Here is a 12,148-nt window from a genome sequence, read left to right as displayed (position 1 = left end):
CCCAGAGAGAATATCCTCTTTCTTAATCCAGAATTCACTCCTGCAATGTGAGACAAACAAAACATTAGCATGGCTCACTACTGTAAGATAACTATATGCGAGGGAACTCTGCAGAGGATCACGTAAAGGGGCTTTTATTTCACAGTCAGTGTAATCAGGGATAGCACATGGTCTATTTAATCTGCTTGGCTCCATTCAAGGCAGGCTGAAAGACTTATCCTCTCCATTCAGTGCAAAATCTCTCCATCAATGGTCTCTGCACAAAGAGGGAGGGATGAGTTTTCACTCCACAGCACCGATAATGCAGGTAATGCATTCTTTGCAAGAACAGAAGCAAAGCACGCAAAGTTAACTTGAACATATGTGTGCACTCTTTCACAGTGACACACTGCTGTATATTTAGACGTAGAAAAAAGGAATCCAAGCCAGCATGACCTGTGTGAATGGCTCTTAACATCAGCTGCTGAGCATCAATGTGCCTTCAAGAAGAAACCATTAAGAAGATCATGAACTGCCTATAAATGCCATTGAAAACCAAAAACAAAAAAACAATCAAAGCTTTCTGGCAGATTGAATTTCAGGTTACAGAGTAGAGTCTGACCCATTCAGAGCAGCAGCATCTCTGGAGGGCAGCTTGCTGTAAAGGGTTAAACCAGTACACTTCCATTCATGAGCTAGACGATCATGTGATGTCACTGTGCCCCACTTTGATAACTGATGACCAGCAGTCATAAAAACATAAATGTGTGTTTACAGACAGTGTCGTAATCAGAGACAAAGGTATGCACCATTCCACCACTGACACTCCTCATGCCCAGATAAACAGAATATCATATAACCGATGACATCATCAGTCTGCAAGAGTTAAGAATGGCAGAAAAAGAACTGATCTACTCACAGTGAGCTTTAGATCAAAATATCAGTGACATATTGACAGTTTCAATCAAAGTTTTAGCCATTAGTTTAACCATTTTCACTTTTTAACCCCTTATCCTTTACCCTGGATTATGTGTGTGTAGGATGGGTTTATAGAATTTTATTCTAAAACCTGCCTGACGAGACGTATAGGATATTTGAAGAGAATTCTTGGCACAAAGGTGCTGACATCATAAAGCTAACTCTGTCTTGACATACTTAGTTGATCATTAGCAGCCAGCTCTGACAGCTTCAGTGGACATGGGGTGTACACAGAGAATGTGGGCCACATGGTGTTGAAGGAGTTGAGGAGTGTCACTGAGGCACGCATGACGGAACTACTCCTGTAAATCTATCAACTTTAGTCTACAATTTTTGCAAGATCTAGATGAGGTTTAAAAAAAAAGTCTGATTTCCAAGATCCTTTTTTTTGTGTGACAGGCACTTAAAGATTGACCCACTTTTGTAGCCAGCTTCAAGTAGCTATTAAGGAAGGGCAGTTATTGTTATTTTATATTTTTTCTTACAGTTTAATTAACGTGTAATTTCTTACAGCCTGTGGGTGTTTATTGTTCAGCTTGTTGTGAAGGCTGTATGTGAACTCTCTTTGTGGGTACTAGAAATAAGGGAAACTTATACATGTTTTTGTGCACTAAGACATAAAAATACACTATTTGATTGTTGATTTTACATAAAATGTTAGTGACCTGAACATCAGTATGTACAACAACATAAAAAGAGCAGCAACCCTGATACCACACATTTTTAACATGATAAAATGAGCATTCATCTTCACTGTGTAACTTCGATTCCTTAAAGTTTGAATGGACATTTGCAGCAGACAGAAACAACTGCGAGTCTGTAAAAGCATAATAATAATTCCTATTTTTATATGCACTAGTTTGGCAGCAGCATGCAGACCAGAGTGTCAGTGAGTTCATGTTTGTGTGTGTGTGTATGCAGGCATTACTCTGAGCTCAGATGGGACGCATGACCAACTAATTGATAAGCAGAGAGGGGATGAGCTGCTGAGTCATGACACAGAAGCGACAGTGTGTGTGTGTGTGTGTGTGTGTGTGTGTGACACAATGCCCGGACGCCTGGTGATGATGAATCAACCTTTAGAAGAGTGTGTTCTTGTTAGCCAAACTCTGTCACCAAGACTTCTTTTTTATGTTAAAGTCCATGTAAGGTAAGACTGGGTACTGGGTTTTACAAAGACTTCTTTCTAATGACTAGGCCAGTCTGCATTACACTCTTCCTGGAGATCGCATGCAGTCCTTCGTCCCTTCGTCAGCGCAGCATTAGACGGCTATTTGTGGAGCTGCTGGCTTAACCCATGTTCTATTCAGATGCCTGACACAGCAACTCCTCTCTGCCACAGAGATTATACACAGACACACACACACTGGCCTAACAATCACTGCTAATGACAAGCTACATGCATGTCTGTTTTAGGGTGTAGCGCCAGCACAACAAATAGACTTAAGTTCACATCACAGAGTCACACAGAAACATTCATGGCTTAAAAAATAATAAAGTCAAATCATCTGTCAGGATGTCGCATGTTTAACATACACAGACTGGACCAATATGCAAGTTAGAAGGCAGAGTAGGTTCCAGGGGTGTTATGAGCATTGCTGAAGAAAACTGTCAAGAGATGTACCTGTTAGTGTGTGTGTGTATTCAGGGAGGTGGAGCAGAAAGTGGAGAACCTGACAGCAGTCACATAGCCACTCAGCCCACAGGATAACCAGACTGAGCCAAGGCCTATGATTCAGGCTAGAGGAAATACCACATTCGACTGGCAAAAGATGTGTGTGTGTGTGTGTGTGTGTGTGAGAGAGAGAGAGAAGGAGCGCAACAAATAAGATCCAGGAAAGCAGCATGAGAGGAAATGTGAAGTGTATTAAGGTTAACTTTTAACTTAATTAATACTCACTAAATTTGTGTACATTTGTGATTCACCACAATGATGTGCCCCTTTGAATGAGATTATTGAAGCTGTTTCTCTCTGCAGAAAGCTCAGTGGCTGAAGTTTGGAAGCGTGTTTAGAAGGCAGGAAGCAATAAAACTATCAGGTTGTGTGCTTATGGAAAACAGTGCAAACGTCACACACACTCTAAAACAAATGCCTCATTGCTGAATTCAACAAAGATATCACATCAGCTGCACAGACGGTTAGAACAGAATCCAGAGACTAAAATGAGAGGAATACTAATACTAATATGTGCAAACATGTTATTCTTTTTTCATTGTGATGTGTTATTTTTACTCTATCAAGCACTTTATAAGCCTGGGTTATATAAATAAAGCTGACTTACAGTAATAAACACTCTAACAGGATCCCTTCATGTGTTACTGGAACCAGGCAGCATGTGCTAATGCTGGTAGATGAATATTCAAATCAGCACTACAGCAGCAGATCAGTCCACACTGCGTGATGGTTGTCACCTAACAATGGCCACCATTTTTTGAATTCCTAAAATTAAATAAAGGAAATATCAAGACAAATATCAAGTCTGTAATAAACACAATGCAGTGTCTATGAGAGGTGGGCCAGCGTAAATCACTATGTTTTTAATGTAACGTTGCCTCTTGAATTCCTCTTAACTTAAGTGGTACGGCTGCAGGGCATTGAGGCATTACACGGAAAAATGCTAAGCTTTGCTGCACAGAAATTCCTATAAACTATCCTGTAAATGAGTAAAAGGCAGACAACTGCTTATATAGCTGTCTGGAATTAGCGTCATATCGACCAATCAGAAAATAGAATTCCTTGTTGCCAGGTGAGGTCTGAGGCTCAGCTGCAAGCACGTGGTCCATGAACGTGCACGTCACCTATGCTCAGAATGCAAAGTGTGGACAAGCTGGAGATGGAAGAGAACCGTCAGGAGAGGGACAGAACAGCTACCATTATATTTGTACTGGGACATCGGGACACAAGGCTACTAACTAACTAACTGTATATTTTAATATATAAGTCACACCTATATGTCTCATACCCAGCCAAATAGGGCTGCAACGATTACTCGAGTACTTGAGTAATATTCGAGGACAAAATGCATCGACAACTAATTTAGTATTCGATGACTCGTTAGTGACGTCACCAAGAATGATTCTCTCATGGCGCAGTGGGATGATCAGCGTTTTCGGTGGAAGAAGTCCCAGGTTTAAAACACCGTGCAGCCGTATCTATGAAAAAACTATGACATTTATGCGTGATACGAGTACGGGAATAACCGCAAAAATAATCGGCGAGCATCCAAGTACCAAAATACTCGTTTGTTGCAGCCCTACAGCCAAAGGACTTATAGTCCGGAAAATACGGTACTCTTTAACACTACAGCATATGTCATCAAGTAAGAGCAAAAACTCCCCTTCATACCTCTAATTAAGTGTAAAAAAAAAATAAAAAATTCAAGAATGTTGCAGTTAATCGTGAAGATTTCACACAACTGCTATGCTAACTTGCACATTAGCAGGCCCACAGCTGTGGGGTTGTTTGTTTACATAAACTTCCTGTTCCCGCCCAAATAGTGTGTCTTATCTGTGCTTATCGATGTAATTCTTAAGGCTGCCAATAATCAATATTTCACCAAGCCAGGAGTCCTTCAAAGTATCTGCATGTGTACTGTATTACAGCTGTACTGGCTACTGTACCAAGTCTTTCATCACTTCCTGTCATACGAGCAGCATGCAACTCACACTTTGTGTGACTCATAATAGGCGAGATAGTGACGGCAGGATGGTGTTCACTGCAGATTAACGCCATAAAAGGAAGCACATAGTATGGACGATTTGAGCCAATAAAAATAAAGGAAACAATAAACAGTGTGTTTTTCCCAGAGTGAATTTATTGGTCCAGCAGATGCAAAAATCAACTGTACATGTTCTCATGCATAGTCCCCAGATTTTAAAACAAGGTGCATTTCTTCAGTCATTTAAAACTACATAAAAATAAATAAAGAATATAATAAAACAGTTTTTACAAAAAACACATTTTCAAGTATCTCAAGCAAACATGTTACATTTTTTTACTGAGATAAGCATTAACTTCTTTCCATTCAGTTCCAACACATTAGTACAAAAAAAAGATTAAAATCATTTTAACCGTATGTACACTAACATTTACAAAAGTATTATTAACAGCACGCATTGTTATAACAAAATGTAGGTGCTCAGATTTGTGCGTAGCAGATAATGACAGCAAAAGAAAAATATAGTTTTTACAAAACAAAGTTTTCCCATCAGAGGAGAGATCTGACACTACATGAACAAAAGGAATAAATATTCAAACGGTGAGAAGTAAAGGTCATAAAACGATATGTGGAGTTATTAGGTGAAATGTTGTTGCCTCTCCTCAAGCAATCAAGTCCAGAGAATGAGCAAGAGAAGCGGCGTCAGGCTTGCGAAACAAGCTCTACAGGCACTCTACGGCAAATGATCACCTCCATTACAGTGAAGTAAAACACGAAGAACACATAGTGAACCAACAAAAAGAAAAAGGTTATCACCACTGTGCAAAATAATGCTTATTCTGTAGCGTGTCAGCATACATAAATTAATTTATCGTGGCGTTCTGTCCTGTAAAGACATGAGAACCTCCAGTGCTTCCAAGGAAGTTTAGCATGTAAACTAAATACTATATCTTTAGTTTACTTCAGACAACCATAACGTTATGGTTAATAAAGGGTATGAGAGTTCATCTTTGGTCTCTCTAAAATAATTAACCACAAGACGTTTCCCAGAGAGCCATGTGAGCCAAAACTGGAGCGACTGTTGACTTGATTTAGTCGCAGTTTACATTAAAAACTTTCCCAAATGAATACAGATTCAGTCTCAGCGACAGCATTAAATAACCGTGATCACTTGTTGAACAATTAAAGGTGCAGTAACTCAAGTCCTTGGCTGACAAAATGATGCTTTACATTTTACAGACAGTGAAATGTTGCTTTTAGGAAAGTGACAGTTCAATTGTACTTTTCCTTCATGTAGTTTTCATTGAGTCTTTGTCTACGGCCACACTGGTTCACTTTCACTGGCAGGACTGCAGGACATCATGGCGGCCAGATGAGCTTCTCCTCAGGTTCTGTAAACACAAAAAGATAAACAGCCATTAGACACCTGCCTGTTCACAGCAACACAAAATACAGAACTAAATATCTTGTGGCCAATGACTGCGTAATCCCTAAACCATAAGTTACATCACTCGTGTTTCCTCAGGCCCTATTTTCCTCTATGATATTTTTAGAGGGCGTGGAAACTTGCACTGCCTTCATCAGTGTGTGAACAGGTTGCTGTGGCTACACCACGCTAATCCTCAGGTGATTATGAATGAAGCTGACAAGAAGACACACACCCAGCAGTCTTATTCATGCCTATCCACTGCACCAGCAAAACTAGCACAGGCATGCAATGATCCCTCATGCAGTCAATGTACTACTGATACAGCATGTTCAGTTCACTACATCATTACCAGCAGCTATAATAATGTCATCTTTGTTAACATATAACTAACAAACCATTGCATCATGCAAACAGGCCCATCCAAAGGAATCTGGCTTAACCATAGAATACATTTGTGGTATGCTAAGCTAAGAATGTGCACTAAACAATAGCTTTAGCATGTTACATTGTCTAAATGAGCCTACAAGCTACTTTATTGGGTATAGTTACTTCTTTGTCTACAGTCCACATGTTGATGTTAATGGTAACAGTTGTTGACATACTCTATGTTAGTTTATAAAAAAAATTAATTTAATTAACAAACTTCAGTGGAAGCTAGCTTTTAGCATGATACATTTGTGGCATTGCTAAAATAGCCTGTTAGCGATTTAAAATAGCTTGACTATTGAGAAATATCTGTTATTCATCATAAAAGAACTTGTGTCTACAAGCAAAGTTAGCATCTCAAGGGTTTGCATGATACACTTGGTTCACAGTTAAATAAACCTCTGAGCAGTTAATAGTTTTTTGTTTTTTTCCAAATATAGGTAAGCTAGCTTCAAGGTGTTGTTTGTAACTTTGCTACCACTTTGAAACTTGTTTTGGAGTATAAACTTGAAATATTATATATATATTGATGACCAGCAGAACTACAGAGCAAAGCCTCTACGGTGTGTTTACCTTTGAACGACTAAGAGCGAAACCACCTTTAGATAGTTGAAGATGGTTCGTCTTTAAGCAGCACAAGACAGAGCCAAAATAAACCAAACACACAGACAAGAACAGGACAGTCAGCATGAATCAGCACAGTTAAAAGCAGATTGTAGTAATGATGACAGACAGGAATCACAGGAATGCTAAACTGTGGAGAGGACTATGAATGTTTTCTTTTCTTTTCCATCACTTCCAGGAACAGTACTTTGGTTTACAATATCATTTCCCATGAGTGATATATCAGTGAGTGAGTGAGGCCTGGATCAGTGTACTGCTCCAGGCGTCACTCACTCACTGATATAAACAACAGACCATGTGTCTCAGATCAGAAGACAAGCTGGCTATTGGTACATTTTGTTTCCTAATATAATTATAGTTAAACTAAATTGGTTTTTTTTTGTCTGTTCATTCTCTTTTCAGTTTTGTGGAAGTCCAAGAAAAGAAATGTCACCAGATAACACAGCGGGGACGAAGAAAGACAAAGCAGCCAGAGATCCTTAAGTGAGCCGATACTTACAAGCAAACTTTGCCCAGCCAGTGCTGTAAAGTGCAGCGGAGAAGGCGGCAGAGGAAAAGAGGACGAAAAACTGTGAGTCAACATACAACATGCAGAAAGGAAACAGATGTAGGAAATGTTTGCGTCCTATGATGTCCGGTAAGCTGTTTAGAGGGTCTTGTCAAAGTCGTTGCCCTCAAAGACTCAAGATAGTTCAGTGCAAATTTGAACATTATTCACCTGTCCAGCCAGAGTGAGGGGGATGTGTGAGGGGCTGCAGAGGGCCAGTGAGGCAACAGAGGTGGGCAGCTCCTGAATGGGAGCCTCGTCCAGGTCATCAATGCGAGGTTTCTTGATGTTTGACTCCGGGCTGGTCAGAGGAGTCACACTGTTCCTCCTGATCAAAGTGCCAGGACCTCTCTTAACCTCCTGCAAAGATGATAAAGGTTCATATTTAAAGGCCTCGTAATGAACAGCTGCTCTGCAGCTACTGTGCTGCTGCCTGACACAGGAAGTGACACAGGCTTCACTTCTCAGTAATCAGCTGATCATTACCTCTGGCCTGTCTCTGTGGGTGTTCACTGCCTCCACATTCAGAAAGATGGACTCTACTTTACACCCATAGGCGACCGGGGTGAGCTTCAGGACTGTATGGAGGGGACACTTCAGGTAGGACATCTCACCTGGATGGCAGGAGATATGAATGGAGTTAGTATCATGACTCTGACATAGATGTTGACCAATAGCAGAAGGAGGCTTGTGGGTGTTGTAGTGCCTACCTGCACTCTTGTCCAGGAAGTAGGCTAGCAGGCAGCGCATGACAGCCTGGTGGCAGATGACCAAGACGTTCTCCTGCCTCTCCAGTTCCATGATGACCGGCTCCACCCGCTGGACCAGGTCCTGATAGGACTGAATGGAGGGTAGAATTGTTGATTACTGTTAGTTCATTCTTACTCACCTTACTGTGGTTTGCTGATCTCAGAGTAACGTTCATGTACCTCTCCAGCAGGGTAGCGGTAGTAGTATTTATCTTCATCTCTCAGAGCAAACTCCTCTGGAAATTTCTCCTTTACTTCATCATACGTCATCTCCTCGCACACACCCTGAAAAGAAAATACCAAGTCAAATAAAAGGTGTGTTTGGTGTGGTCTGCACGTGCACCTGAATGCAACTCACAGCGTCAATCTCATTAAGAGCCTTCCATTGTTCGTATGGGACTCCCAGGTGCTCAGCAGTCTGGATGCTGCGACACAGCTGGCTGGTCCAAACCTTTAGGTCCTTCAGCTGCTGCTCCTCTACAAATCGAGCCAGGGCAGCTGAAAACTAGAGCAGGGAGGGGACAGTATTAAGTACTCATTGCTGATCATGTAGAAAGACTATCATCATTGTTCCGTGGCTCCCTCTTGTACCTGTCTGCCTCGGGGTGAAAGGCCAGAGTCTCCACCCAGCCGTCCCTCCAGGTTGTCTGTGCTCTCTCCGTGTCGACACAGGTAGATAGTTCTTGGCTGGACATGGATGTTCATCAAGTAGTAGACGATCTTACTCTGAATGTGATCCTGGATACGGTTGACAAGAAAGCGGCAACCTACATCTATAACTTTGATGAAAGAGAGCTCCCTGTAGAAGTAGATGGGTTGAGTGAGTTGTCTGAAGGTTTGTGATGGATTCAGGCAAAGTGCTGACGATCAATCAGCTACCTGTCGTGCTGATCAGGGTCCAGAGGCTGGTAGCTGGTTTTGTAACATTCAATTCTCCTCTGGAAATCCAACATGGCGTCAGTCTTGTTGCAGTCCCGGTAGTCTGGACAGGACACCTTTACTTCCTGCACAGAGAGAACAAACTGTCAAATGGATAACAACTCGCCTGATGCCAGAGAGATATGAACATGAACATGAATATGATCATTTAATACAGCACAAGGTTGTGTTACATATGTGTGACTTACCATAATGTTTGATGCAATGACGTTGGGATCGTCACACACAGACTCAATGAAAAAGATCTGGAGAAAAAGGAGGGATGGTTAAAAAGGTGCTGCATTGGCCCTAAGGTCTTATGTTGGTTCGTGCAGTCACTGCAGCAACACATACCTTAAAACTATTCTCACTGCCAAATTTGAGGATCATATCTCTCCTCTCTCTTGTTGTATTGGTAGCGTCAAAGACCTGAAAGAAAAGATGCAGCTCTATAAGATGACAGGTTACCGGTATGATGGTTCATCATCAGATGCATGATGGGAAACTCACTGCTACTTGGCCTCCCTCATCCTTCAGATAGGACTTGACATCTCTCAAGGCTGCTAAGGCACATTGCCTAAAGAACAAACATGAATGAAATGTAAACATTGTTATTGTTAAATATTACAATGTGCAAAGTGTGTATGTCTGAGTGAGGGGACTTACTGCCTGATTTTTACAGCACACTCATTATCAGGCTTGAAGAAGTCATAGGAACTGTAGTTCTTGACTGCTTCCCTGCGGTACTCTCCTACATTGAAAACTGCACACACAGGAAAAAAAAGAAGCAAACATGAACACGGTGTCCGCGAGTTAGAAACATGAGTTGGTGCCAGCTGGCACGGAGTGTCATCGTGTAACTGGTCTGAACAAGCTGTTCCAGCGTTTAATGAGTGTACCTTTGGTGGGTATGCCGATCCAGTTGAGGTAGCGGGTGAGTTTCTTGGACATATATGTCTTTCCTCGAGCCGGGAGACCCACCATCACAATGACAGTGGGGGGGTTGGCAAGGTGGGGGGCACCAGCTGCTGGAGAAAGGGAAATATCATGACAACTGTGCCTGTTTACATAGCGTCAGAGCGAAGTACTGTCACAGAATGCTCTGCAGCCTTATACAAACAAATGCGCTCTGATATTTATTTATTCAACCTATATTTTGAATTTTTCTCTGCACTGATACACTCCCAGCATGCATGTGGCCGTCTGCTGCTGCCAGTCTCGCCTTTAACTTGCACCTCACTGCACATTTGACCCACTTTCCTAAACCATGATGAGCTGCCTGACTCCATACAAGCAGGGGTGTTTTCACTTGACCAGAAGTACAGTAACCCCATCCCCAAGAGTAACGAGGGGATGTCATGCACATCGTATGTCTGCAGGCTGCTTCATGTTACCCTCTTTAGAATAAAGCATCAAAGAAACTGGATACTGGTGTTAGTTTTATCTCTGCTAACTTCAATAATTCTATGGAAATCACTACGCCACAACATCCCCTAAATAATGAATGAGCAGCAGCATAAAAACAATGTTGTCAGTTAAACTCTTCCATTACTTATTATTCTCCTCATGTATATTTCATTAAATTCCAATATTTACAATATTTTTAAAATGTTTATGTATTTTGAAGCCTAATGTTGCCACACCAAATAAAAATAATTCCAGGTTTCTCCATCGGTCTCGCCACAATTTCGAAACGCACTCATTGACCTGAAATTCCCTCAGTGTCTCTGTCTTATTGGAGCCATCACTGAGGCAGCAGCAGCTATGTCCTCGCGCCACGCAGACGCGCTGTCAGCCGACAAATCAGAACACAGCGCCGCATCATAACCGTCTGTCACGGAGTGCGGGCACCGCGGTTACCATGGTGACATGTGGACCTTCACGCTCCCCTTTAGAGAGCTGTGACGTGCCGCGTGTGCTGCTGAGGACCACGTTGAACTAAAAGACCGGCAGGTGCGTCAACAAAAGTGCAATAACACACCAAAAAAGTACAGTACTAATACTACAAACTGCAGTAATGCTGCTTCAAACAACATGTAGAAAGAGTGCGACACAGGCGGGTTTTTACGGTAATAGCAGAGCATCTTACAGATAAAAAAGAGCTGCCCGCGGAGATATATGACATTGATTCAAATTATTCTGTGGCAAATAATAAAAGAAAACACGAACTATAAAAACATCACAGCGTCTTACCTCTCCGCTTATCATCTTTGGTTGGAACCCAGATCTTTTGGATCCTGTTCTGGGTGAGCTCTCTGGGCATTCCTGAAGAACCGCACAGCAGCCTCACGAAAACACAACTTTCTTATATTCCGAGGCGAAAAGACACCGAAGGACAAAACGAGCCGCCGCTGCTTGTCTGAGCTGGAAGGTCCGTTCAGTAGGGAACCGTTCAGAGTGCGTCCGGAGCGCGTTGAGCCGGGTTAATCTGCCGGTCTGCGGCACCCATCCGCTATTTAACTCCGCCCGCGCGGCCGGGAAACAACGTGCGGTGACGACACACAGACGCACGCACGCGGGCGCGCGGCCACACATGTAGGCGGACAGAGCGCCCCCCTGTGGTTGACTTTTCACATGAGAATTATCATAACCTCAATTTTATTCATGCGTTTGTTAGTTAATCCTTTACGGTCCAGTTACAATGGTCGCAGCATGAGTCATAAACCAATCACGGCTTCTTGTATTCATTTAAACCATGTATTAAATGTATTTTTTTTAAGATTAAAATGAATATTAACTTTATTAGTCCCCGTTGGGAAATTGAGTAAGAATAGTAGAGTTTTATGCGTTCATGTCGTCTTGTCATGTGCTGTGCGGGTCATTTAATTATTAAATGACT

The 12,148-nt window shown here is 42.0% G+C and overlaps 1 protein-coding gene across 3 annotated transcripts; it reads right to left on the bottom strand.

Annotated features, from left to right (window-relative positions):
* Nucleotides 1–4,752: 4,752 nt before the first annotated feature.
* Nucleotides 4,753–11,745, bottom strand: pfkfb3 (6-phosphofructo-2-kinase/fructose-2,6-biphosphatase 3). 3 transcript variants are annotated; one of them, XM_028420546.1, is made up of 15 exons: nucleotides 11,503–11,745; nucleotides 10,209–10,337; nucleotides 9,976–10,072; nucleotides 9,820–9,886; nucleotides 9,664–9,738; nucleotides 9,519–9,575; nucleotides 9,271–9,395; nucleotides 8,983–9,190; nucleotides 8,750–8,896; nucleotides 8,572–8,676; nucleotides 8,353–8,482; nucleotides 8,129–8,256; nucleotides 7,814–8,002; nucleotides 7,595–7,617; nucleotides 6,099–7,095 (listed from the first exon to the last, which is right to left on the bottom strand). In XM_028420546.1, exons 1-15 carry the CDS (start codon nucleotides 11,570–11,572, stop codon nucleotides 7,041–7,043), a joined length of 1,605 nt encoding a protein of 534 aa, XP_028276347.1. In that variant the 5' UTR covers nucleotides 11,573–11,745; the 3' UTR covers nucleotides 6,099–7,040. The 3 variants fall into 3 exon arrangements, with proteins under 3 accessions (XP_028276330.1, XP_028276338.1, XP_028276347.1); XM_028420529.1 differs by lacking the exons at nucleotides 6,099–7,095; nucleotides 7,595–7,617 and adding an exon at nucleotides 4,753–6,007; XM_028420537.1 differs by lacking the exons at nucleotides 6,099–7,095; nucleotides 7,595–7,617 and adding an exon at nucleotides 4,753–6,007 and having other exon boundaries at nucleotides 10,209–10,334.
* Nucleotides 11,746–12,148: the final 403 nt, after the last annotated feature.

This window comes from Parambassis ranga, chromosome 2, assembly GCF_900634625.1.
Source record: "Parambassis ranga chromosome 2, fParRan2.1, whole genome shotgun sequence".
Lineage (NCBI taxonomy): Eukaryota > Metazoa > Chordata > Actinopteri > Ambassidae > Parambassis > Parambassis ranga.
This window is presented reverse-complemented; position numbering and strand designations above follow the sequence as displayed.